The sequence below is a fragment of the Solanum stenotomum genome, chromosome 9, assembly GCF_019186545.1.
Source record: "Solanum stenotomum isolate F172 chromosome 9, ASM1918654v1, whole genome shotgun sequence".
Taxonomy (NCBI): domain Eukaryota; kingdom Viridiplantae; phylum Streptophyta; class Magnoliopsida; order Solanales; family Solanaceae; genus Solanum; species Solanum stenotomum.
Window position 1 is genome coordinate 46,913,006 of NC_064290.1, and position 27,984 is coordinate 46,940,989.

A 27,984-nucleotide genomic window follows, 5' to 3' on the forward strand; every position below is an offset into this window, starting at 1 on the left:
AGTGGCCTCATGTTGCTGATTCAACAGATAGATGTCTGGAAAGAGCTGTTTGAGGCTGCCATTTCCTAACCAATTATCGTCCCAAAACAAAATCTTTCTTCCATTGTTTACATTGAATCTAGTTCTTTGAAAGAAACAATGCCACAAATTTCTGATTGATCTCCATAGGCTAATACCATAGGTAGAAGTCACTTCCTTAGTTTTCCAGTGATCTATCTTCTCATACTTGGCCTGAATCACTCTAACCCAAAGGGCCTGCTCCTCTTTAGGAAATCTCCACAACCACTTCATCATAAGACTTTTGTTTTGTTTCTTCAAGTTTCTAATGCCTAAACCACCTTGTTTCTTTGAAAGAATTACAGTCTTCCATTTGACCAAATGAAATCCTTTGTATTCTTTCTCTCCATTCCACAAAAAATTCCTCCTTAATGCATCAATTCTTTCCTCCACCTTAGGGGGGAGAGGAAAAACTGACATCAAATATGTTGGCAAAGCATCTAAGACTGAGTTGATCAGGGTCAATCTTCCACCTCTTAGACAAATATTGTGCTTTCCATCTAGATAGTCTTTCACATCTCTCCAGCACCCCATTCCAGATTTCATTGGATTTGCTTTTGTCTCCCAAAGGCATCCCCAAGTATACTGTTGGTAGTTTTCCTATTTCTCCTCCTCCTCCTTATTCACATTGACGATCGACAACCTTTTCACAGTATCTGGTTAATCCTTGCTATCATTTAAGTACGCCCCACTTGTATCTCTTAAGACTTCACCCAGCCTATTTACAGCATTCTTGCTCATGTTAATACTAGAGCCCGACTTCTTGAATATTCATTTTCCATGTGATATTTCAGGAAAATAAGTTGTTTGGGATCAAATATGTCTAATATTATATCTCTTTCCCCTGAAAATACTGTCATTTAATTAATTTGGATAACAACAACATGCCTAGTGTAATCCCACATGTGGGTCTGGGGATGGAAGGATGTAAGCAGACCGTATCCCTACCTTTGGACAAGCAAACAAATTGAAAATTGGTTATTAAATGTGACAGTCTGTGGTATTTCATTTTCATCTACAACCTTACTTTTCTTCTCCATCTTGAGAAAGTATAATTACCTTTTGTTCCCAGATTAGCTATGCTAATTAATTTTTTTGAGTTGTCTGATTGTGTATATATGTTGAATGCAGTATTTAGCTTGGAGAAAACATTTAAGACCACATTTTCCTTACTAGTTATCCATATGTGGCTTTGCTTGCGACGATTGAAACAGGAGGGTAAGGACGGTGTTGAACTGGGACAGTACTTGTATGAGATTTATAATCATGATGTGGAGCTGAGAGTTTCTAAAGCTGGGGTAAGTTACAGAACCCTGATACAGAAAATCAACTCTATAAGCAAATAGTTCTTCTCGGCATTCTCTTTGTTTTTCACTTAGCAGTTTCTACGTGAAACATGATTCATATTTGAACTACTAATCTTGTTGGATATAGCTTGAATTTCTGGTTTTGCCTTTGCCATTCAATCAGAAAAGTCTGGGTAGTTATAAAGTTGTCAACTCTAAGATTTGGTGTTTCTTCAGATATTTCTGGTTTGGAAGTTGAAATATATCTAAGCAGGATTTTATTTATGGGCAGTTTGCTTATCCAAAAGAACTGTTGTAAGCTGTTGTATAACAAGCCTGTAGTGCTAAGTTGGGGACATCCATGATATAACAAGGCTGTTGTATAAAAAATTTAGTGCTTAAGCTGGGGCATCTGTGATCTTTCCAGACATAAGCTTCTTTCATATTAGTCTTACATTTGAGATTTTGGATGGTTATAAATCTAACAGATCACTTTCCTTGGTGAGGAGCTTTGATATTCTCAAAATTCTTTTACTTTTCATCTCTACTTTTTCCCTTTTTTCTGATGGGTGTTTCATTCAAAAAGACTGCATCAAGAAGATGGAATAGTTCATCTCCACTTTTTTTGTTTTCATCTACACATTTGATATGACAATTCTGGAGGGTTTTCTTACCTTTTTGTCTTTCAAGTGTTAAATTTATCTCAGGTTACTTCTCCCGCGCTGTAGACTTGTCTTGTCTTGAGTTTGATATAAAAGCAAAACTTGATTCTATGTTTAAACAGAATTTCCATGGTCTGGCATGTTTCTTGCATTGCCCAACAAGCAGTTTTTTAAATTTCTTCAGTATAAGGCAGCCCCTTTTAATTCTTTTCTTCTTTGGAATAACTTAAATCACCACACCGTATCTGCTTCCAGAAGACAATAGCTTTAAAAGTTGATACTTTCAGTAAAATCTTGCCACCATATGTTAAATGTAACTGAATGATCCTCCATCACTGTCTCCCACTTGTGCTCCGTATTGTTGATAACTTTACGATGGTTGATTCTCCAATCTAAATCATCAAATTCACTTACCTAGGAGTTCTATGTTGAATACCCTCAAATCTCTATCCCGAGTCCCCCTCGCTTTCATAGAAGAAGTTACTAATTCCCATTTTAAAGGTTTGTTTCCACCTCACTGTTGTCGCACAGAAAATTTCATGAGATTATTCCAATCTTTCAACCACAATTCTCGGGCATTATGGACGTATAGTAAGTTGGGATACCAGACATAGTACCCTTGATAATGTCTCTTTTTCCCTTCTCGAATAATTTTTGTGACCTTCTCCTTTCAACTTTCTCAATCATTGGATTCTGTTCGACGTGTTTTTTATGATTTTATTCCTGTGTATTTCCAAGATGGAATTCTATAAGTGTGATCTTTCTTAGTGGAAGAAATCTGCAAGGAATGGGGAGTAGGAAAACTATGAGATCTAGATTTTTGCAGAAACTTACAAAATTGGAAGATGAAGAGCTTAATAGTTTGTACTGTGATTATTGCTTCAATCCCTTTCTCGTTCTCACCACAACTCCAATTTGTTCATTACAATGGCAGACAACATAATTTATTTTAACACAGACGTCAAGTCCTTCAATATTACAAGATGGAACTCCAGCAACACAACTTGGTTTGATTGGGTAGAAAGAAGTAGAAAGAGAATGTATAGGATTACATTGAGCAGAAAGACAATGGAATGGATCTGTCACATTCTCAAGGAAGTAAGAAGATGGAGGACAAAAGACCAATGTTGGAATATTATGGTACCAAAAAGTGCAATGTACGCGAAAGGTACATGAGCTTTTTGTCCCTCAAAGGAGAAGCCAGAGAAGTTATTATTGTTCCTGAACTTGCCATTAATGCAGGATGGAGAGACATGGCTTTCAAGATTGAAGGCTTCATGTACCACTCCATAGCGTATAGTCAAACAAAATTCAAAGCCAGTTATTCTGAAATATAGGGTGGTTAAGAGCAGCAAATGGCAGCATCAAAGTCACAAGGAAGCCATTGATAACATAGAGGGCTCACTAGGCAGAATCATTGCAGGATTATTTCGAGGAACTGAGATACCCACTTTGACTGATGTAATAAGATGGGCCTCTTTGATATGGAAGGAAGCATTTGGAGTCAATATCTTTGAAATGGCAGGGCATATCTTCCTCTTCGAATTCTCAAATAAGCACATGTTGGAGAAGATATTGCAAGGAGAATGGGCCTAGAAGAAGCTGAAGGTACAAGTAGAATGGTGGAACCCACTAGTTGGTTATGCACCTTCCCAACAAAGACGAGAAATGACCTGGATCAGAGCAATAGGATTACCTTGCATTTGTGGTTGAAAGACACCTTTAAAGAAATAGGTGATAAGTGTAGAGGATGTCACATAACAGAGGAGGAATGTGAGCTGAGAAACCATCTCAAATGGGCTCGAATTGAGGTCAAGAGTGAAGGACGAAGAATACCCAATGAGGTTGCCATAACTAAAAAGGGTTACACCTTCAGAGTCCCGATCTGGGTTGAGAAAGCCACAACCTTCAAGAAGGCTTCGGTGAAAATCATGGCGGAGACGGCGAAGACCAGAGGATCCCTAGGAGAGGCTTTTGCACAAAAATCTGATATCTATGCTCAGTGAAGAAGACGGGTTATACACAGAGGATAAAAGCCTCTTTTGATGTTATCAATCAAAAAGCTATCTTGACTACTGTTGATTGGAATGTGCATGTGGGGAGTGAACATTTTTTTTAAAATCGATCCATGTGAGGGAACGTGAGGTCTCCAAGTCAGGAGATAGTGGGTCAATCTAAAATTGGGGCCCAAACCCAGACACCATTCCAATAGAAGTTAATTAATCCACAAGTCCAACCCAGTTGAGAGTTACAAATTGATGAACTCTGGGAAAGATGTTGAGAACATCTTTCCCAGAGTTCACCATCGTGATAGAAACAGAGGACCTTTGACTCAGTGCTACAACTCCAGTCACAGAAACACTAGCAAAAAATTCGAAAAAAGGCAGAGATAAGTCTAGAAGAGATAGAGGGGGAATTAATGGTGAGGGAGGCACAGGGGACCGAGAATTGCAAAGAGCAACATATTGTGATTGGCAATTCAAGTTCAGATGGAGAGAGTTGGGAAGTGGAAGAAACGATACCATTAGCTACAGAATCAGCTGTAGCGGTCATCGAGAAGGGGAAAATCTCATCAGCATGAGTTTGACAAATCGTAATTAAACTTTGTAAAATGTTTGGAAATGATTTCAAAGGCCATGAAGAGGAAACGTTGGAGATCCTCATGCAAATTGATGCATGCAGGCAGATTAGGAGGATGGAGCCATCTATACAGAAATTAGGAAAAATAAATTCAAAGGCACCAATAAATTAAAGAACTTAATTTCTTTTGATGTCAAGTTCAAAACCAGTGAGGGCAGAAACAAGGGGAAATGGTGTGTACAGTATGAATCATGAAGCTCAACTTGGTGTCTTGGAATGTTAGGGGACTAAATGATGGGGGGAAAGGAGGGTGGTGAAGAACTGTATAGAACAATGGAGGGACTAGGCTACTTGGAGACATCTAAGAGATAGTGAAACAAATATGAGGAGGGAGATGGGTTAAGTATGCTTGCTAAGAAGCAAGTGGTACTAAGGGTGGAATCATCATGTTACGGGATAGTAGAGTATGGAAGGGAGAGGTGCTGCAAATAGGGGTTCATACATTAACTTGCAGTCTTGAAGCCATGCTCCAAATCTTCAACTATTACATTTCAAGGGTGTATGCACCAAATTGTAAAGTGAAAAGAAGAGAGGTATGAGATGAGTTGTGGGCTGTTAACGGTTTTAATGGAGGGTCCTTGGGCAGTCTGTGGGGACTTCAATGTGTGCAGGTTCCCCACAGAGAAGCGGAACTGTCAAAGGAGGTCCTCTGCCATGGTAGAATTTTTACACTTTAAAAGACTTGGAACTTATTAATTTGCCACTAGAAGGAGGAACACATGCATGGTTCAAGGGAGACACTAGCATTTATGCATCAAGGATAGATAAAATTTTATTCTCATCTGAGTGGAGTGAACAATTCACCAAAGTGAAGCAGATTGCTGTCCAGAGATTAGCATTAGATCATGTGCCTATAGCCTTACACTATGGACCTTGGGATCAAACAAATCATATTTTAAATTCAAAAATTGGTGGCTAAAGATAGAGGGATTTTCAGACAAAATCATGTCTTGGTGGAATTCTCTTGCATTTTTAGGGAAACCAGACTACATATTAGCCTATAAATTTAAAGCTTTGAAAGGTAAGCTTAAGGAGTTGGAGTATGGAAGAAAAAAGGAATCTCGTCTTTCCAAAATTTCAATTTGCTAAACAAAATGACAACTTTGGACTCTATAATTGATAGAAGAGCTCTAACAATGGAAGAGGCTGCTTGGAATTCAACAACCTTCTTGAAGTATGAAGAGCTACTGAAGAATGAAGAGACTTTGGTCATTAAAAAAAAAGAGTGAAAGACTGCATGGAAGCAAACATCCAGAATTTTCTGGCTAAAAGAAGGTGACAACAACACTAAGTTTTTCCACAATTCAGCTAGTGCCCATAAAAGAAGCAACTATATTGGCCACCTAGAAGTACAAGGGGAAACAGTGAAGAAACCAGGCAGAGCAAAGGAGGAGACATACAGCTCTGTAAGAAATTGTACACAGAAACAGAAAGGTGGAGACCAACATGGATCATGATAAACTGTCCAACAATATCAGAAGCAGAAAAAGTACCGTTACAAGTTAAATTTGAGGAACAAGAGGTGCTTAGTTGCCTAAAGAAGTGTGTTGTGGACAAAACTTGTGGCCCTGATGGGATACACCATGGGCTTCTCCATCAAATATTGGGAAGTTCTAAATTATGACATCATGACTGCTTTTCACATTTTCCATGAGCATGAGATGTTTGAAAAGAGCTTCAATGCACATACATTGCTCTGATTCCCAAGAAGGGGCTAATGAGTTAAAAGATTCCAGGCCAATTAACTTGATAGGTAGATTCTATAAGCTTTTGTCTAAATTGTTGACTAAAAGGATTAAAGGGGTGATGTATAAGTTGGTAGATTCCCAACAAATGACTTTCATCCAAGGTAAACAGATTATGGATGCAGTATTGATAGCAAATGAAGCAGTAGACTAAGTGGGCGTTTGACCATGAAAATAAAAATAAAAATCATTTATTTGGAATTTTGAAGTTGGGGTTTTGTTTAGCCATACTTTTGGCAAAGAATGTTTAGAATTTGAATTTACTTTTTTTTAGATATTGTTTATACCTTCAATATATAAAATCTAGCAAAAATCACCCAACTCAACTACTTTACCTCAAATATACAATCAATTTTGCTCTAAAAGAGTAATATCTAAAAATAAATTCTCACATATTCCATATACGAGCAACCACATATTATTACAAATATTTTGAAACTTTATTTGAAATTTTTGAAGTTGGAGTTGACAATGAGTTGTGTTTGGTTATTGTTTTTGTAAATAATACTAGTTGGTTATTTGCATGTACTTTTCATAAAAAAAACATGAAATATGATTTACATATGAAACATAAATTAATGGGGTTCTTTTTATAAAAATAAAAATTCGGGTAAATTTGAAAAAGAAAAATATAATGAAAGTGAAAGTAAGTTTTTGGGTGTTCTCCACATTCCAAATACAACTTCATGTTGTATTTGGAATTTTCTTGGCCAAACAGTGATTTTCAAATGAAGGGAAAAAAATTCGGAAAAAAGTGAGATTCTCACAGCCAAATGGATCCTAACACAAAAGATGCCTGAAATCTTATGCAAACTGGATATAGAAAAGGCTTATGACCATGTGAATTGGGGGATTCTACTCAACACTCTCGTGAAAATGGGATTTGTGGAGAAGTGGATCAGATTCGGCATCTCCACTGTAAAGTGTAAAGTTCTCAGTACTGATTAATGGAGCTCCTAAAGGTTTCTTTGCTGCCCAAAGGGAATAAGGCGAGGGACCCTTTGTCCCCATTTCTGTTCATCCTAGCCATGGAGGGGCTAAACAATATGATTAAAGTCAACAAAGGTCAATGGTTGGATTTCAGGTTTTGAAGTGGCTACAAACAGTGGAGACAATCTGGAGGTGATACAACTCCAATATGCAGATGATACATTGATTTTCTGTGGTGCAGAAGAGGGGCAGTTAAGATATCTAAGAGTAATCACTCTTTGAAGGTATCTCAGGATTGCACATTAATTGGGAAAAAGAGCCACATTTACCCCATTAACACAGTCCCAAACATAGGCCTTTTGGCTTCAATCTGGGAGAAGTGGGAATCCTACCCTCTTTATATTTAGGCATGCCATTGAGGGGCAAATCAAGGTCAAAAGAAATATGGGACAATGTTCTAGAAAAATGTGAAAGGAAGCTATCAAGATGGAAAGCCCAGTACTTGTCTATGGGGGCAGACTCACTTTGATCAATGTTGTACTAGATGCCCTCCCGACCTGATGCTAACTCTTTTCCCCATCCCAGCAGGGGTTGTGCAGAGGTTAGACAAGATCAGGAGATCCTTTTTCTGGCAAGGAAATAAAACCAGTAAAGGCTATTATCACCTATTGAAGTGAAATTGCCCATAACAAGCTAGAAACAGGGAGGTCTTGGCATTAAAAACCTGAAGAACCAATGTAAAGCTGTGGAAATGAAGTGGTTGTTGAGATATGTCTATGAGTCACATTCTCTATGGAGAAATGTGATCAGAATAAGATATAGCAAGAAAATAAAGAACTCCTAATCCTAGCATGACTCAACTTCTGGGATATCTTCTGCATCTATAGGATAGTTCTTTGTACAACAAAAACACAAAAGCAGAAAAAATCTGTTTTTATCTTCTGAACTATTCCTGTCTTCAAAATATTTATCATTCCTCTCCTTCCAAATGATCCACCATATACAGGCTGGAATAGTTCTCCAATAGCTCCTGTTCTTAGCTTCCTTCCCAGTATCTTCCCAATTAGATAGTGTCAACAATCTTGCTAGGCATTGTACATTGCATGCCGCTGAGATTGATGAAATTCTTCCATAGCTGGTCAGTGACTCTGCAATGCAAGAACAAATGTCCCACTGTCTCAGCTGCTTCTCCACACAAACAGCAGTCAGTGACTAAAATGATGCTTCTTCCTTAGGTTTTCATGTCTCCAAACTGCCTCTTTTGCTAATAACCATGAGAAACATGGCACCTTCAAAGGTGTTTTGGCTTTCTAGATTTGTTTGCATGGCCATAGGGAATTCTAGGGAGGATGTAGGCAATCTATTGCATCATTGCTTGCTAGAACCATACATTATGGCGTATGGTGTGAAAGCTTGAAATTCAGAAGGAAGCAGCAGAGAAATAGAGCATGGGAAGTTGTTCTGTTGTTACTAATATGAACAATATAGAAAGAGTGAAGCATAAGAGCATTTGGAAGAATATTTCATTGGTAAAGATTTTTGGAATGTTTTTTTTTTTTTTTTTTGTATTTTGTGTATGAGGACTAAATTCTCTTTGTACAGAATCATGCTTTTGTGTAAGAGTACCCCCCGCCCACACACAAACCAACCAAATAGAGAGCCCAATCTTGAGTGGAATAAATACTGTGACTTCCTTGTTCAACAAATTCATTATGTAGAAAATGCTTCTAATCTTTGTTTTGGTTTTGCACAATTTGTACTCACTTACATGGAGAAGGGGAAGGGGAAGTTTAGTAGTATATGACTGGACAAGCAGTTCCATATGACGACCATAATTTAATTTTCCAATTGTGATTTATATCGGCATTTCAGTTTTATATGGTAAAATAACAATATTAAGAAACTTGTGTTTATGTGTATCTTTTGTTCTATCAAAATTGCAGGTTAACTTATTGTTGATTAAATGGATGAAGGATTTAGAAAAGATATTTTATGGTAATATTGTCGCCTATGATGCTGCGATGCTTCCTGAAGCTAAGCAGGATGAGTTGCAGAATGTAATTTGGAGGTAAGGCATCGAAATATTGATTCAGGCTCCACAACTTATCTGAACTATGCAGGTCTCTTTTGTTTGTTTGTTTGTTTGTTTGTTTGTTAAGAAGTATTTCAACAAATGAAGTTTATAATCCGAACATTTTTACAACAACAACAACATACCTAGTGTAGTCCCACAATATGAACATTTTTACATGGTAATTATATAGATTATAGGACTCTGCTCAATTAGGATAAGCCAAAGGATGCGTTAGTTTGAAAATACTTATTTAGTGTATATGCGCTGAAGTTTTCAGACCTTAATCACATATAATAAAGAAAAATCGTCCCAGTCCTTAATTTGGCTGCAATATTGTAACAATCATTGGGTTCGTCCAAAACATTTCTAAGCATAGTCCTAAACTATATGTGAATGAAGATCGTAAAAGTTGGTATCTGCATATCAAACTAGAAATAAGTGTGCTTGATAAATATGCCCTAGATTGTGTCTTCAAGAGATACTAATGAGAAAATTTGTAATGTATCTCTTTTTTCCTTCTTTTTCGTTTCCTGGTAAAGAGTTTATATTGAATCTCTTATGGAAAATAATAAAAAACTCTACAAAATTCTTTTAAGCTTGCAGCAACTGATGATGGAAAAAGTCAATTTAATGCATCACTCATATGTCCTACATCAAGTTATTTTCAGCTACAAGCAAGCTAAGACCATTAAAGAGTTAATAATCAAACTAAGCATCTAAAATCAATTCCTTCTTCCTTGTGTTGAAGCATAGCTGAAAGTGTTATTCTACAATCTGCTTCTCTCCTAAGAGTAATTTTACATAAGTTTAAGCCATCACCTTTTTTCCTTGGAGTTCATTGACAATGCTATTGCTAGCTAACTTTCTTTTTAATCTTTATATTTCCCATCACACAAATTCCACCTAAAAGTTGGAGAGTTTTCGACACTGGCATTGGCCAAGGACACTTCGGAATTGTAGATGGGACTTGGAACAAGCTGTTGGTTGTTATTGCAGTTGCATTTTTTGAAGTATGATGTTACTGTGGTGTTATAATAAACTACAATTTGATGTGGCATAGGAGAAGGGTATACATAAAGATAGTGTTATATTTGGTAATCTGAAATGAGTGAAGCTCTCTTCAAAATGCCCTATTTTAAGCTTAAATAGATGTCCATTTGTTTGCTGTTGACAATTGTATGTGTACTTTGTTTTATAGGCCTTCTGATGTTTTATGTTGTAGGAATGTCTTCTCTGATGATGGTACCTCTACGCCAAGTGATGCTGCTTTACTTCCTGTCCAGGCAAGTACATTTTTGTACATATACTTTAGAAGCTCTTCTTGATGCAACGGTCAGAAGTAAATACTTGTACTGGAAGCTTCTTGTTGTAGATAAAAAGGTCCAAGATTGCATGGAAAATGGGTTGCTGGAAATCCTTGTGTTCTTTATGAAAGAAAATTTATTCTCTTTTCCCCTTCAGTTGCTGTTAACTTTCTCCTGGTATTTTCTGCAAGAAACTAGTAGTTTTGAGCCTAGCCTATATCGTTTTTGATGCTATATGTTTTTCAAGTTATTGTCCTTGCATTTAATTTTCTTTTTATTGGGCTGTGTTCCTAAGGTATGGACTCTGCATACTGTTCTTGTTTTTCTTTGCTTGTGTTGCATTTAATTTCTTTTTGGCTGAGCTCTGTACCTAAGATGTAGCGTGTTTGAACTTTTGGCATGCCATGCTTATTATTTTCTATGTATTGTGTGATTTCAGGCTATGTCAAGGTATGTTCGCAGGGAATCCAACTGTCTGTCATTTACAGGTACTAATTTCTGCCTCAAACAAATACGTATAATTTCAATTTATGTGAGAAGGATGTTAGAACTTGTTTACTAAGGGCTTTCATGCTCTTAATACCCCCTTTCAAAGAGATGCGGAAAAATCTTGAACAATGCGAGGCACCATAAGTTACTGTTTTTTCTCATTATCTATATTTGTGATGTAACGTTTCACATCTGCAAACCACCCACCATTCAAAAGGAAAGATAGAGGAAATAGGATAAGAAAATCTTTTACAAGATACCCTGTTGCTTTCAAATCGCCAGTTTGGGGGTTGAAAGATGCTTATCCTGGTTTCGGGATGACTCAATTGTTGAAAATATAATTAACTAATAAGAAGTGTGATTTCTCTAACAGCTTAAGCACTTCAACATGGTATCAGTGCAGGCAGAGGTCCTGGGATCGAATCTCACTGCCACCCATATCAAAAAGAATTTCCACGTGCTTGGCCCATGAAAAAATATCAGGCCCGCACGTCGGGGGCGTGTTGAGATTATAATTAACTAATAAAAAGTGTGCTCTCTCTAACAACTTAATTTTTAGATGAGATGGTCACACACTTCAGCATCAATGCTATATATACTCTTTTTTTTTTTTTTGAGAAGGTAACAGTGCTATATATACTCTTGAATACAATAAAATAGTTTCGGTACTCTTGAATACCTTACCAGTCCCAAATAGATATTTTTTCTGCATTTCAAATGTTTCCATGAGTATTTTCTATGAACCTCGATAGAGTTAAGTTGCGCGGACTTCACTTTTGATGCTGCACTCGTGTTGGATTCTCCAATACTTTTGGAGAATCCGACATGCACCTGTTGACATTCTTGATGAGTCCGAGCAACATAGCTAATTAGCAACAGGCATTAGGATGCTTGATTGTGATTTTAGTTGTTATTTCTGTGTACATGGTAGTCGTTGAAGTGAATCTTTGCTTATGTCCAATTATTTGTGACGATGTTTTGCATGAGGCCGCCTACCTTAGAGTTGGTTGAATACAATCCAACCATTCAATTTGCATGCTTCACTTGAACAAAATGGGGCAAGGTCTTGTTTGGATACTGTATTTATTTGCATTTATTTCTGTGTTTTCATTCCCATATTCGTGATGCATGGTTGATCCTAGCCTTATCATCTGAAGCAGCCCAATTTTCATATGAATCATGTTATGGGCACAAAAATACCAAGAAGACGCAGGAAATTTCACTACTTCCTTTTTCCTAATCGAATCCTTATTGTTCCTGTAATAAGATAATATTACGAATTTCAAGGACTATGTTAACACTGATGTTGCTTTTGGTTTGACAGATAAGGAAGCTATGTTTTCAGGGAACTTCTTGTTCACCTCATTGGGCAGCACAACAGCTGGTACAGTGTAACGACTAACGATGAGAGAGATGAAAACCAAACATACTCATCAAGCGCACCAAAATGCATGGAGAGATCCAGGCCTTCTGTCAATGATATTATAGAAGAAATTGCTGATTGTTTAATTAAGCAAGAGATGTGACGTCCACTATTATCCATCTTTGGTTAACTTGGTATAATCTGAAGCCGCTGGTTTTTTGTTCCCCAGCATGAAACTTGGATAAAAATATCTTACTGTCATTTGTTAATTGCTTCGATTTTAAATCATACAAAGTAATATAGATTCTAAATAGTCCTAAACTTGTGAGCAGTCTAAACTTAATAAATTATTCTTGTTAAGACAATGTTTTTTTTCCGTATTCTCATCACATGATGATGACTAAACAAAAAAAATTTAAAAAAATCACATACTTTGAATAGTTCAAATCTATTCTTTAGAAAATATATATACTTTTTACTTATAAGTACTCAATATATTTATTTTTTAAATTATTTATAAACTTATTTTTAGTAAAAAGATTGGGCCTATATGTTGGGGGACTAAAGTCATTGCCTTGCTCCACGCAAGAGACGGCACAGCCACAAATGTGTACAATTCAACACCCCCAACCCCTTTTTCCATGACCAAGCCTACTAATTGAAGCGTGAATAAAATAATAATAATATGAAATTTCTTACTAATATGATTCATACAATTGACATTAACTGTATGTAATTTCTTTTTGAGAGATTAAAAAAATTGATCCACATCTTATACTTTTGAATTCATAAATTTCAAGTTCATTTTGTTATCTCACAAAAAGAAATTTCATATAATTAGTATCACTGGTGTACCTAATAAGTTTTTTGAGGAGGATCAACATCCGCCAAAAAAAATAAGGTGAATTTGACTTTGAATACCATGATAACAATAATGTTAAAGTAAAAAGTCTCACATTGGTGGTTAATGAGATGAGTAGACTCCTTATAAGACTTGACAATCTTCCTTCCTTTGAGCTAGCTTTTAGAGTGTGAGTTAGACCAAACATCTAATTTAATATGGTATCAGAGCAGGTCCATCTCACCCAATTCCGGGGCCCAAAAAATCAAAAATCGCCCACACACTAAATGCTAAGTACTGGGTTGAGCATAAAAGGTCTCACATTGGTGTGCAGTTAATGAGATGAGTGGATTCCTTATAAGACTTGATCAATTCTTTGACCTAACTTTTGAGGTGTAAAGTTAGGCCTAAAACCTAATTTAACAAAATAAGACTCAATTCAACTGAAAATAAATAATTCATAAAGTAAAAATTGTTCAAAATAATGTAGTGTCCAAAGTAATGTGCTTTCTTTGTTTCAATTTATATGATGTAAATTTACGAAATATAATAATATTTTAATAATAAAAATATATCTTACAAACTTTTTACCAAATCCCATATAAATTAGGAGTGTGAGTGAGTATTAAAAATTATCATTACCCTCCCCAATGCGGACACAATTTAATGGTAGCAGATCGATTTGGAAATTTTTATTGGTTAGATTATATGCAATAATATTCTTTTCCTTTTACCACGTGGTAAAGGAAACGCACGAATCACGATACTTAGAAAAGGAAATACTATAAACTTGATATTATGTTAACATCCCATAGCCAATGAAGCAATCCCATTAGCCTTACCAATCCACCTACCCTTGCTTCTCTCACCACAATATCCTGTATATATATACTATATAAGTATTCTTTATTCAAGTATTTCATTGACTCCATTACTTCGCTAACAAGTTTATAACGAAATTTGAAGAATTTTACTGCATACCCACAATGAGAATTTTGTGGATTTTCGTTTTCTTGATGTTGTTGACTGTTGCAATTGGAAGTGAAAATCTTAACTCTCATGTGTTTTCGAGGCCATTGATTATTGAGTATCCTGAAAATAATGAAAACCAATTGAAGTGTACGAGTTGGAGGTTTGCTGTTGAAACGAATAATTTAAGTCCATGGAAGACGATTCCAGAGGAATGTGCTGATTATGTGAGGGAATATGTTGTGGGTCCGGGTTATAAAAATGACATTGATAGGGTTTCGAATGAGGCGGGAGAATATGCGAAAAGTGTTGATTTGGGAGATGATGGAAGAGATGTGTGGGTTTTTGATGTTGACGAAACTTTGCTTTCTAATCTTCCGTACTATTCTGATCATGGTTATGGGTATGATTCTTCACTAATTTTCTTTGTATTTTTGTTAAATTTACTTCATTATTGCACTCTTAAACGCTGTAAAACTGTCTTGTTGGGTAACGCCAATATTGGGGTGGGTGGCCCGGGGTTAAGAGCCATAATTGAACATGACTCTTGTTTGTTCGGCTTAGTTAAAGAAATAAAGGCTATAGCTTTTGGCATAAGCGCCTAATCCTAACATGTCTAGTAATGAAATGTCCCCGTTGAGTCTGTCCAATAAGGTTTTGGCCTAATTCACACCCCAAAAGATAAGCGGAGGAAGATTGCCCAAACCATGTAAGGAGCCTCATCGCCCCCTCGAGTCCAGATCGAGACATTCTTTATCTGGGGTTTCACTGTTTGATTTGGTGTGCAACTGTCTGGATCCTGAGGACACATTGGATTGGGTGTGGATTTGATACCACTGATAGGAAAAACAGATTAGAGAAGAAAAGTAAAAATAGAGTAGACAAAGAGGTGGTGAACGAGAAAAGAAATTGCTTGACTAATTTCAACTATGCTGCAACTGTAGTAGTTTTTTATAAGCAAAAACATAGACAAACTAAAGCTAAAAATTTAGCAATTACCCCACAATGTTTTCTCCTATAGACTAGATAACGAACCACATTAAACTACAGTTTCTAAAGACTAGGAAAAATCTAATCATAGTCTTAATCCATTATGAAAAAGGAGATAGATTGAGCATCATTTTTGCTAATTTCCATTTTGAAGGGGATTTTCTCTATTTTACTTGGAATTATGGTTCTGCTTTGAATTTCATTTTAGGCATCTATGTGTAGTAGTAAGCTAATGGTGATTTGTGTTGATCTCAATATTGTAGATTGGAGGTTTTTGATAGTGTGGAATTTGATAAATGGGTTGAGAAGGGAACGGCACCAGCCTTAGGGTCCAGTTTGAAGCTTTATCAAGAAGTTCTGAGTTTGGGATTCAAAGTTTTCTTGCTGACTGGGCGCAGCAAAAGACACAGAAGTGTTACAGTGGAGAATTTGATGAACGCTGGATTCCACGATTGGCACAAGCTCATTCTTAGGTGAGTAAATGAGTATGGTTTTATGAATAAAGTTTGTTGATTTCATTCTTGGTGATAAAAATGGAAAACATATATGAGATATGAAACATTTCAGAATGAAATTTGTCTAAATGTATGTCCGAGTATGCTGCTCGCTTACTTGTATGTGCATATATTTGCTGCAAAACCATACTTCATTCAGTAGTTGCCAATGTTTTTCAATGTGTTTCCCCAATCACAATGTGATTTCACATTGATGAACATTGGCAAGTAGATGTAGTTGATGCATTTTCATGTTGAATTGAACTTTCCTGTACAGATTGTTTTTGTAAAGTTCATTTTTTTAATTTGCTCGGGCACATTTTACTTATCTCACCTACCCATGACATGATCTGAGCCAGATGATGATTTATTAGTGTTGGCAGAGCATTATTCTTTATCGTTTTCTTCTTGCTTAAGAATAACACATGATCAACTCCTTTTGTCTGGATCCATAGTTTTGTACAGAATGGAGGTTGAATATGTGGGATATACATTATTATTGATGCTTAGTTATAGAATGGGACATGTAACTCAGAGAAGGGAATGTTTGTGGACTCTGTAAATCTCCATGGTTGTGCTTAGTATTTGAGCACATCTCTTGTTTTTCCTAATCTGGACACAGATCCGTGCTAATGTAACTACTATATCATGCTGGGGAAAGACACAAGAACCCCTCAAACTATGACCGAATTCTCAACTACACGATTATTCTTTGTGGGGTCCTACTACCCCAGAACTATTTTAAAGTAGAATTATTGCCAATCTGAAAAGCCACAACCAGATGTGTGTTGTGTGGGTGAAATACACACACCTTACACGTGTATTTTACCACTTAAAAAAAAAATTGACACTTGTTGTGCTTCCTTATGTTTCTTTTCCTTATCTATCTTCCAGTGTGTTCTAGAAAACTCGATCATAGTTTGAAGAGGGTACTTGTGCCTTTTTTCCCTAAATACCAAAGTGAAATTTTGACTAATGATTCTGATTCTATGCAGAGGGCCGGACGACCATGTCAAAACAGCAACAACCTTTAAATCAGAGAGACGAAATGAGATTGTAGAAGAAGGGTTCCGAATAGTGGGCAACTCAGGAGACCAATGGAGTGATCTGCTAGGTTCTTCTATGTCTAATCGCTCATTCAAGCTTCCAAATCCCATCTACTACATTCCCTAAAGTAGAACTTGTAACTAATAGGTTTGGTAGCCCATGTTGATGCAACATGCCGATGATTTTTTTTTTTCACTGGCTAATGGCTACCTTATAAATAATGTAACTGTAATTCTTGTAATCCCTTAAACTGGATTATTGATGATTCAATGAATGTATGCCATAGCAGCAACAATTGTGCATAACCACCATTTCCGTCTGTGACATCTCTCACTCACTCTCTCTTTTGTTTTTAAACCACTCTTTATTGTTTTGTTTAGTCCCACTGCCGTATCATAGCAAAGTTATGAAGTTGGCGCGTTTCAGAAGTTTGCTGCTTAATTTACTATGTTCTTTTGCAGTAGTGGTAGTATTTGACAACTAAACTAAATTGCTTTTGATCCTACAAAATAATGAGGTATAAAACTGAATGATGGTGAATGGAATACCTTTGTCAGATAAGATCACTCAGTAAGACACAATATAGTGTGTAGCATCCAAATATATTTGGTATAAAACTGAACGTTGGTGAATGAAATACCTTTGTCAGATAAGATCACTCTGTAAGACATGTGTAGTATTTGTTGTGTATGAATGTAAAGGGCCACCATATTTATTGTTTGCACATACATACACCTATATATACATATAGGAAGGGACTAGTAACATTCTTGCAGTTGCATTCTTCTTGGATATATACCCAGAGCCAAAATACATGCCATGTATTTATTGTCATCAGATTTTGATCTCTTGGCTCTTGCACACGTTTGGAAATCGATCCTTCCCTGTAGGTCTCAATTTCACAGTGAAGAACACCACTCTCCAACTCATTGTTTTGTTAGTATAACCAACAACAAAAGAAGTAATAGCCTCCTTTTGTTTCCTTTTCGATGAAAAAAAATCTGGTCGATTCTCTTGCTCCCTTAACATCAACTCTTATCCCCATTGATGATGCTTTATATTTGTAAATATTTTCAAGTATGCAAATTTTATAATAACTAATGGGATAATTAGGTGGCTTGAGAAACTAATAGAGTACCGAAAATAGATAATAAACCAATTTTTTATGATTTTTTAAATATTGATATATATATAAAGAAAATAAGGACAAAAATTAAACACTTTTTTTTAATTTGATTCTTCATGCTGTGGACCTCAATACCTAATTGTTTTGGTATTTGGGAGTGCGCATATCTGTCTGTCTCTGTTGAGTGACAAATAATGCGATTAACATGTCACAATCTTCTTCTGCCTAATTCTTTCATTTCTCGCTTCCCAAGAGCTATAACTAGTAATCAAAAAAGCCGCAAGTGTGTTCCTTTACAAACATCCACTATCAGATTAGCAGTAAGAGCTCACTCTGTATCACCAACAACAATGGTCAAAGCCATTAGGGTTCATGAGCTTGGTGGCCCTGAGGTCTATTTCTTATCACTCTCTCTCTTCTTTTAAATGCTAATGGTTTTTAATCTGGAGGATCATGATTACATTCTGCTGAAAAATGCTCTAATTTTTGTTTTGGTAAATTTTAACACATCTCCTACAGGCATTGAGATTACTTATACCCAAATTAGTGGAGGTGCCGAAAGCAGGCCCGGTCATAAGAAAAAATGAAAGGTTGCATGTACAATACATTTTATATAATTAGAATTAAAGAGTATTAACTCTCAAAGAAGAAGTTACTTTTGTTATAGCTTAATACTACGGAGTTGCCTTCTATCTAGTTGAAATAATCCTTTCACCTCTTAAGGAAGATGTTGAAAAGAGTAGAAGGTCTCATTTCCACTTGAAAAGGCTTGTTTGGATAAGAACTGGGACACTTGATTGGCTTCCCTAAAACAGTGTGAAATCTTCATATCAGCACCATTGATACCTTTGATGATGTCTCTGATAATACCTTTGAGCTTGTGATAATTAGTGACCTTGTTATTGATCATGTCAGTAATCACTAAGGAGTCCAATTCCAGGTCATGAGTTTTGAATCTAGCCTGTTTGTACCAGTTAGCATCATACATAGTGACCATTATTGTTACTTTTACATTGAATGGGGACTGAAATGGGCATGATCAGGTTGTCAGAATCATTCCTCACCATGCCACCAATACCCGATATGTTATTTTGCTGGATGTAGCTTCCATCACCATCAGTGTTAACTTCAATCCTTCCAAGCATTGGTTTGGTCCAAGTATTGACACCTGATGACTGATCTGAATATTTCAATTCTCTGACATAGTTGTTCTTTTTTTTTTGATAAAGTAACTTTGTATTCATATGAAAACAATCATCCAAATGTTAGTTACAATCCTCACTGGGCATTGCAAAAAAGAAACAGCCCTCAAAACACCTTGCATTTCTTTCCTTCCATAAGGTCCACCAAATACAATCTGGAATTAGTTTCCACCGGTCTTCCTCAGAAATTCTTTTTCCAATTGTCTCCCATCTCCTCAGCAAATCAAAAGTGTTCTTAGGAATTGTCCAGCTTAACTCCAAGCATATGTAAGAACATGCTCCGCAGATTTACAATTGTTATGCAATGTAGGAACTAGGAAGAGGTGGTTGTTTACCTCTGCTTCCTTGTCACAAAGAAAACACCTTGAGCAAATCTGCAAACCTTTTCTCTGTAGTGCTTCATGGGTTAGGCAACCTCTTCTATGTCAATTCTTTGACATAGTTGAGTTCAGTTGCCTGAAAAATATCACAGCTAGGAAATGCCACTGATATGTCTGTCTTTATGTTCCATAGGTTATGCACTTCCATATTGGAAGTAACAAATCTTTTCTGGTTACCATATTCACAAGAAGTCCAGCTCCTCCAAATTTCCCAACAACATACCCACTGAAATCCCACCTCCTCCAAATTTCCCAACAACTACAAATAGGAACTATTTGTTGAATCAGTTTATGTATGTTATTGTTAGTCTTAACATCCCACCACATATTGAAAATTCTTTTTATAGAACAAGAGTGATGTCTAACTCCCAGAGGGTTACCAAAGAAGTTCCAAACATAACAAGCAGCCTCACCATCAATAAAAACATGATTCATTGTATCACAAGAAGGTGTAGCACAACAAAAGCATCTAGAGACTAATTGTTTATCAACATTATGGAGAATCCCATCGAAAGGTAAATTTTTAAGAATCAATCTCCAAGTAAGAAATGACATTTTAGAAGGAAAACATTTATGACATACCTTGTCAAGAGTGGTGTCCTTCTGCCTATGTTGTCTGATGATTTGCCATGATGAAGAGTTGGTGTAATGCAATGTTGGGTAACATCCCAGATGACAAAGTCATGACTTTCTTGATCTCCAATGGCAATGTTGTTAATATGTTGAGTCATGTAAGCTGGGAGCACCTCATGAAGCTTCTCCAAATTACGCTTACCCAGCATAAGGGAGTCCTGCGCTTGCGTACATAGAGTGCCTCAAAAGGTGGCATGCCTATATTCACCTGATAACTCTTGTTATAGGTGAACTCCACCTGCTTGCACCTCGATGTATTGTATATACATGTCAATTGTCATTGTCAATATAGTCACTGACATTAACCTCCAATGTTATCAATATACCAGGATAAAGGACTGCCAAAGCATCCTTCTCAGTCCAATTACCCCCCACATTCTGCAACAACCATCATTAATATTCCAAAGAATGTTTATTTCAGTGTCCTCCCTAGCTTTAATTAGAGATTTACATGCTTGAGAGTTTCCACTTGTCCATGCCTTGGACACTGAATGAACCCTATTGCAATATTTGGCCCTCGTGAAATCAGCCCATAAAGAAGGCTGAGTCCTGAACTTCCACCATCTTTTGATGGCTAAGGTGTTGGAGATTTCATTCATGTATCTGATAACAATACCACCCTCATCTTTAGGAACACATAAGTTATTCTAAGATCTCCAGGGATATTTTGCTTTGTTATCATTGGATCTGCTGTCACATTCATGTTCTTAAATTAGAAACTTAATTGATGGATCTTTCAATTCTTGGGACATAAAACTAAATTTTAGTGTGATAAATTCTATGTTCGCCTTTTTATGTGTTTAGAGGAAGCAGGAGAATAAATATTAATGACAAGGCCTTCTTTTTTAATTTGCATCCATAGAAATTTATCAACCAATTATTTACAACAAGGCTATTGTTTTGTAGGTCCTCAAATGGGAGGATGTTGAACTGGGAGACCCAAAAGATGGAGAGATCAGGGTGAAAAATAAGGCCATTGGCCTCAACTTCATTGACATATATTTCCGGAAAGGAGTTTACAAAGCTGCTGCATTTCCCTTTACACCAGGTGCTTTCAATCCCCCTTTGTCAATTATTTTCTCTTCTTCTATATGTTTACGAACATTTTACGTATAATATGATCCTATTTTTAAAGAAGATTCTATTGGAACCCGCTGGTTTGAGGCATCCTGTAATTTGAATATCTTCTGCTGGTTATGATTAGCTTTGGAACTGCATCATATGCAAAAAGAAAAGCCTGCATCTGCTTCGGCATGAATATCTCCACCAAACATGGGATGCTCTATTGTTTGAAAGTTAAATGGGTTTTCTCCATGTGGAGGACTGGAGGTTTGCCCTATCTAGGAATCTCCAGATCTATGTTTAGTTTCAACACCATAAAGCTCATCGTTGATTACTATCTCCTACCACTCAAACCTAACTCGTTGTTATCCACTTTAAAACTAGTTTTTAAGTACTGAAAATCTGCCATTTAGCTATGATTCACAGGCAGTAAAGACTAAAGAGGTGAAGTAAATTAGATGCATAAAGATTCTGCTTTACCACAAGTCTGATCCATATACTTATCCAACAAAAAAGAAAGACAGGGGACCATGTACATCTCATCATCACAATCGACACTTAAATAGTGAGGTTCTTGTTTTGTCTAGAGAGGATATTTTTTTTGTGTACCAAGTTATCAACTGTGTGTATTTGTACGGTTCAACCTCTTTTCTCATCTCTTCATGCTAGATTCTAAAATATGGAGTTACCAACTTTGTTTTTGTTTTGTTTGGGGACAAACGATATCCAGTCAGGCCTATAGCTGGATCCTTTTTGATCTAGAGGCTGGCAGAACATGATAGAAGCATTTCATTTATAAGGTATCGAAGATCATAGAAGCATTATTTAGGTGGCATTCAGTTGGAATTGAAGCTAGAATTAAATTCTTTATGCCAGGTATGGAGGCTGTAGGGGTTGTAACAGCTGTTGGTCCCGGATTGACTGGGAGGAAAGTTGGTGATATTGTTGCATATGCTGGCGGTCCAATGGGTGCATATGCTGAGGAACAGATCCTTCCTGCTGATAAAGTTGTGCCTGTTCCTCCCTCAATTGACCCCATTGTTGTAGCATCCATACTTCTCAAGGGCATGACTGCTCAGTTCCTACTGCGCCGCTGCTTCAAAGTATGTACATCATAGTCTTACAGCAGCCGAGTTTCCTCTATTCTTTTTTTTTCCATCTGTTCCTTCATTAGTTAAAGTTGACATGCTTATATTACAAACTAGATGATTTAGATTATCTAGTGCGGAAGAAGTCCTCAACTCTTACAAAATTACCAGTTTAAAAAAAGAAGTCCTCAACTCTGACATGGGCATGATTGAGTGTTTGTTTTATGATTTAGATGTTTTTCCCTACATGTTAATCAATGTGATCATATATAGGACAATTAAGGGAAGATACAAAATACTATTTGATTATCTCTTATTACTGGAAATTCAATCTTTAGATATTGACTGGAGTACTAATGCATGATTAGCAATTAGACGCATATCCCATGATTGAAGTTCCTTTATCCATATTCTCCTTTTTTAAGTAAATTAATCTATTTCTTGGTGATCCAGCAGGTTGCTAGGTCCTATTGCTTTTGACTACTGCATCATGTGTTTCTCATAGTTATTGCATGAGTAATTACAACTTGAAGAAGTAAAAGTCATAATCCCCAGTGGTATGTCTTGAGAAAACCAATATCGTTGCTTGTGATATTAGGTGTGTAATTTAGAAGTTGAAGGCTAGTAATCTGGATGGGCATATGGATCTTTTCCTCTCCTTCATTTTGAAGATTTCCAGCTTTTAAATTTCATATGATTTTTTTTTTTTGGATAATGGAAGACTATGTGTCCTATCAGTGTTACAAAGACGTAAGCACCATCCTTACTCCATTTTTTACTCCAGGTATCGGGCTGATCTGTGTTCTGGATGGCAATGGTCCTAAAATTCTGATATTCTCTGTACCAAAGCAACTTTAGAAAACTGTGAAATGGCCGATATTCTTTAATTTCCTGCTGGTTTAATTGGTTGTTTGCAGCTAGTTAGTGAATCAGATAAAACATCAGAAAATTTAAAATATGAATAAATTGAATGCTTGAAAGCGCGAAGATCATGGAATACATTTTATTATGAGTGCATTGTTTTCCAGTTCCTACAAGGTTAAGCAGTTATCATAAAGTATCTCCGCTCTCTCCTGATCAGAATCAGGTACCCCATAAATTGGATTCTTAGAGATTTACAGAATTACTTGGGAGTTCCAAATTATGGGAAGGGGGACCAAATGCTTTTAAACTAAATTTGGAGGTTGATGCAGTCCAGTTTGTAGAATAGTGTGCTATGACAAATACAACATGCTGAACATGAACCAGCTTTGCTTCCCAGATTGGTAATTTTAAGAGAGCTGAAAGGAAAAGAGATGACCTTTCTAGCCTCATTTTTTCTCAAAAAAAGAAGTGACCTTTCAATGGTTTTGGCATGTGATATTTGTGCAACAAATTGGAATTTGCTGTCTTCTTGGAATTTTATCCATCCATTTCCTTTTCATTCAAAACTTTATTCTTTTAAAATTCTTTTTAATTGAATAGCTTTTTCTCTCATTTGCATAATTGCAAACTAAGATATAGCTTCTACAACTCATTATAGACATAGGATCATAGAATCATAGATGTAGGTAGTACTTTGTAAATATGGGGCTACTACAACTCTTGTAAGATTCAGATTCTAGCATATATAGACAAAGTTACCAGTTTCAAAAAAAGATATAGCTTCTTACTTTCATCAAATTTATACCGTCTTGCATTGTGTTACAGGTTGAACGTGGGCACACAGTACTTGTTCATGCTGCAGCAGGTGGAGTTGGTTCCCTATTGTGCCAATGGGCAAATGCCCTTGGTGCTACAGTCATTGGGACTGTATCAACTAAAGAGAAGGCAGACCAAGCTAAAGATGATGGGTGTCATCATGTCATAATCTATAAGGAAGAGGATTTCGTCAATCGTGTCAATGAGATCACATCAGGCCAAGGAGTTGATGTTGTATATGATTCTGTTGGAAAAGATACTTTTCAGGTATTGGCATTTACATTCATTCTTTATCAACCAAGTTAGCCTAAATTCACACAAGAGCTTTCAGAAAAGCAACGCTTTCATCAGAATGGTGAAGTTTGTTCATGTAGATTTGGGTTTGGATTTAACAGAATCTCTTTTGACTGTTGGAGATTGAAATTTATTTTAAGACAATCATAACTTGCCAAATCATTAATGATTAACAGCAAACTAGCAATAAACCAACTATCCAGGGGTAATTTAATTCAACAACTTTAGCCTGTAGGAATATGAACAAGAAAACTATGATGGGCCAAGACTTGGGTGACCAGGATTAGAAAGAATTTATTGTGCTTATGTCCTGTTCCTGATTTGCCTTTGATTAGAAATTTTTGTGATCAGGGATCATTAGACTGCTTAAAAACTCGTGGATACATGGTGAGTTTTGGGCAGTCATCTGGCTCACCAGATCCAGTACCTTTATCAGCTCTTGCAGTGAAATCGCTATTTCTGACGAGGCCTAGCATGATGCATTACACAATAACGAGGGATGAACTACTAGCAACTGCCGGAGAGGTATTTGCAAATGTGGCATCAGGTGTCTTACGCGTCCGTATGAATCATACTTATCCCCTGTCTCAGGTGGCACAAGCACATGCTGACCTTGAGAGTAGGAAAACATCTGGATCAGTTGTACTGATTCCAGATGGTGCTTAGTAGTAGTTTACTTTGTGTATTGCCAACATGAAATATATTAAAAGGCATAGTGGACTTCAAGTCTGCTGAACCATAATAAATGCATAATGTACATTCTTTGCCGATTTGTACTTCTCAGTGTGTTGTATTTGCCCGTTGTTGTACTGTTGTGTTCAATTTCTAGCCTTCTGCAAGTGAATGAGCATCATAATATTAGTTCCTTCGGGTTCTTCCTAGCTTACTCTGAGCGTTATAGCTTATTTTGTCTCATAATCGTAGGAGCATCTATCCGTGTTAGTTAGATAATTGATTGAAGGTCCTTAACAAATAGTTTTGTTGATTACTGTTTTTTAACCAAAGTCTGGTATTCAATCTTTGACGTTGACAATTACATATCTTAACTATTCAATCTTCCCATTACTAAACTATTGAAAAGAGAGTTCTTCTTGCTCGTAGCTTAATTTATTATAAGTTGAGAGATATGATTATTTGACGTTGGAACATTTTCAATCCTTGAACAATTTGAGTTTATGCCAACTTTCTTGTCCTCACTACCTTCAAAACACAAGATTTTGGTACCACACACCTCTACATCACTTCACAAATTATTCAAAGATTGCTATGAGTATCTACCCTTATTTCAACGATACGCTGATCATGATGGGTATAAATTTCATTAGTAATTAGCAATCAATATTCTATCGCTTGCAAACAACTCCACTTCCATAAATTCCGCTAGTGCACCTCAAGCTTGGCAGCTCCAAAGCAAAACCGGTTTCATTATCAGATTCTTCTCCATTTGTTTGAAACTTAGTCACATAACAATCAGCATCAAAGAGTCCTGATGTTAGAAACTCTTTGTCACCTCCCATTACAGGCATCAAAACACCCATCTTAAGTTTTCTCACATACTTCTTCTTATACGTTTGTCCTAGAACACCATCTACTTCGTCGTTTAAAGAGAAAAACTTGAACCCAAGTTCAAGATGAGCAAAGCAGTCATCTTTTGGTATACCATAGTTATGAACTCGAGATTCTTGTTTTGTAATAGGTACAACCTTAGCAGTGATCTTGAAAACATTTTCAACTTCTATGACAACGTCGTTTGTGTTGCTAACTCTAGTAATGGAGGCCATAGGCACAGTTTCATCAGATTGCCACCTTGCTCCTTCCTCATCACGAAGAAGTATGATTGTATCGTTGAAGTGGAGGGAAAGGCGATCAATGTAATCATCCCATGTTGATGTTTTTAGTGCACCTATTGAGATCTTGTGAGAACCATAAAGGATACCAATGGATTGTATCCAAGTGAAGTCTCTCTTCATGTTCCTGTTTCGTCTTCCTATGAAATGAGCATTGATGTGGAATTTAGGGTCTGAAACTAAGCAAAAATCTTTGTCCTTCTTGCCATGGAAGTAAAAGGTAACTCCATCTCCACCGATGAAACGAGGATCTTGGCAAACTGCTCCAGGTATGTCACATTCTGCATCAGATAAATGTACATCATTTAGTTGAACAAAAGGCTTGAAGAATTGTATATGTTCTCTGTTTCATATATAACATACCAAAATGACCTATGGTATTTTTGGTAGTCTAGTAGATGTTAATCAAAGAGCGGTATGAAGTTAGAATTAAAGAGTTTTCAAATATAGAAATGTCGTTGTGTAAAATAGAATAGAGAAGGAAATAACTTACTACAAACAGGTTTGCAAGAGACACAATCAACATGGCAACCACTAGGACAAGAGGTAGGGCATGAAAATTCGAGATTATAACAATTATGGTAGTACTTGTTCTTGCACTTAGCCTTCTTCGGGGTTGGTGAGGGTGGATGAGGAGGAGACACGGGTGACAAAGTTGGTGGCATTGGGCCATTGATACAAATAGGCTTGCAAGAACGACACTCCGTTATGCAACCAGTAGGACAGAACATGGGACATACATGAGGAAGATTTTTACATTGCTTGATTTCATCATCTGAGCAATGAGAATTGCTAGGATGGTTAGCTATTCCAGGGGGAATAGCCTCTACCTTTGCTATAAACATTAGCAAGACAATGCCTAGATCCACAACAATAGTGAGGGCCATTAGTAGCTATTGAGAGAAAGATAAGTGATGGGATTTTCAATGTTATATAGATATCATAGTAAAATGCTCATGTCAATTATAATTTCTTAAGAGACGTGCAAAGTTCAAACTGAACAAGTAAAAGTGGACAGAGCTCGGGACTATAAATAACGGTATGTTTGTTTGATAAGTTTCCTTTCATGTGCTCCTTTTCCCAAGTCCAGTATTCTATTCAATATTTGTGCTCTTTATAGGAGTATTAAACTTCAACACACATGTGGCATCACTTTGTCTTGGCCATAAATTTAGATACAACACTTTCCTTAAAATCTTATATTCTTCATATACACGTATCTTTCTTGAAGTAGCTTTCAAATGAAATGAACAGTGATTACAATTTCTCTGCCAGGAGAAACAATATGTCGTCATAGCGAGAAATTTTGTTAAGGGTGTCGATTATGATTACTTTTTTTGAAATTGAGTTATTTATAAATATGTTCTTTCATCCATAGGATAAAACTAACATATCTTACTAAAAGAAAAAAGGAAAGGTTCCTAACCAAAAGTTCATTGTAATAGCAAATTAGTTATCATTTTGCCAGATTACAAATTAATGTTTATAAAAAAAAATTGCATCTTATTATGTTACAATTGATTTGATTGCACAAATACTTTTTACACCATGAGTTGAAAAATCATTACACTCCAATCGATATGTATCACTACTAAAAATCCCTTTTTTTCTCACCGAAAAATGTTCACTAGTTGTTTCCATTGATATTTTAATTAAATCAGTGTAAAAGAAAAAAGTAGTAGTAAATTTCATATGGAAATGTTCACTAGTTGTTTTCACTGATATTTTGATTAAATCAATGTAAAAGAAAAAAGTAGCACTAGTAAATTTCATAGAAGCTT

General features: G+C 36.3%; 4 protein-coding genes across 4 annotated transcripts in view; 3 read left to right on the plus strand and 1 right to left on the minus strand.

The window, feature by feature from the left end:
* The window catches only part of LOC125877900 (uncharacterized), a 17,573-nt gene extending 4,729 nt beyond the window's left edge, over positions 1-12,844 (plus strand). Inside the window, exons 4-8 of the mRNA XM_049559191.1 lie at positions 1,189-1,355; positions 9,264-9,388; positions 10,617-10,677; positions 11,138-11,186; positions 12,512-12,844. Of these exons, the coding sequence (XP_049415148.1) occupies positions 1,189-1,355; positions 9,264-9,388; positions 10,617-10,677; positions 11,138-11,186; positions 12,512-12,582 (473 nt within the window). The 3' untranslated portion in view covers positions 12,583-12,844. The remainder of the gene's footprint in view (positions 1-1,188; positions 1,356-9,263; positions 9,389-10,616; positions 10,678-11,137; positions 11,187-12,511) is intronic.
* A 1,509-nt stretch (positions 12,845-14,353) lies between these two features.
* On the plus strand, positions 14,354-17,222 carry LOC125876451 (acid phosphatase 1). Its single transcript, XM_049557639.1, has 3 exons — positions 14,354-14,763; positions 15,614-15,823; positions 16,840-17,222. The coding sequence occupies exons 1-3, from the start codon at positions 14,378-14,380 to the stop codon at positions 17,015-17,017; spliced, it is 774 nt and encodes a 257-aa protein (XP_049413596.1). The 5' UTR covers positions 14,354-14,377; the 3' UTR covers positions 17,018-17,222.
* Positions 17,223-18,159: 937 nt separating this feature from the next.
* LOC125876659 (uncharacterized) lies at positions 18,160-25,126 on the plus strand. Its single transcript, XM_049557880.1, has 5 exons — positions 18,160-18,409; positions 21,139-21,280; positions 22,171-22,397; positions 24,072-24,329; positions 24,708-25,126. Exons 1-5 carry the CDS (start codon positions 18,212-18,214, stop codon positions 25,020-25,022), a joined length of 1,140 nt encoding a protein of 379 aa, XP_049413837.1. The 5' UTR covers positions 18,160-18,211; the 3' UTR covers positions 25,023-25,126.
* Positions 25,127-25,699: 573 nt separating this feature from the next.
* Positions 25,700-27,090, minus strand: LOC125876719 (uncharacterized). Its single transcript, XM_049557946.1, has 2 exons — positions 26,697-27,090; positions 25,700-26,484 (listed from the first exon to the last, which is right to left on the minus strand). Exons 1-2 carry the CDS (start codon positions 27,088-27,090, stop codon positions 25,700-25,702), a joined length of 1,179 nt encoding a protein of 392 aa, XP_049413903.1.
* Between the last annotated feature and the right edge of the window lie 894 nt (positions 27,091-27,984).

Coding starts and splice junctions, on each gene's coding strand:
- LOC125876719 (XM_049557946.1), bottom strand. CDS start 27,090: ATGGCCCTCACTATTGTTGTGGATCTAGGCATTGTCTTGCTAATGTTT. Junction 26,485..26,696: donor CTCTTGCAAACCTGTTTGTA/GTAAGTTATTTC, acceptor TATCTGATGCAG/AATGTGACATACCTGGAGCA.
- LOC125876659 (XM_049557880.1), top strand. CDS start 18,212: ATGCGATTAACATGTCACAATCTTCTTCTGCCTAATTCTTTCATTTCT. Junction 21,281..22,170: donor TGCATTTCCCTTTACACCAG/GTGCTTTCAATC, acceptor TCTTTATGCCAG/GTATGGAGGCTGTAGGGGTT. Junction 24,330..24,707: donor TTGGAAAAGATACTTTTCAG/GTATTGGCATTT, acceptor TTTTGTGATCAG/GGATCATTAGACTGCTTAAA.
- LOC125876451 (XM_049557639.1), top strand. CDS start 14,378: ATGAGAATTTTGTGGATTTTCGTTTTCTTGATGTTGTTGACTGTTGCA. Junction 14,764..15,613: donor TATTCTGATCATGGTTATGG/GTATGATTCTTC, acceptor TCAATATTGTAG/ATTGGAGGTTTTTGATAGTG. Junction 15,824..16,839: donor TGGCACAAGCTCATTCTTAG/GTGAGTAAATGA, acceptor GATTCTATGCAG/AGGGCCGGACGACCATGTCA.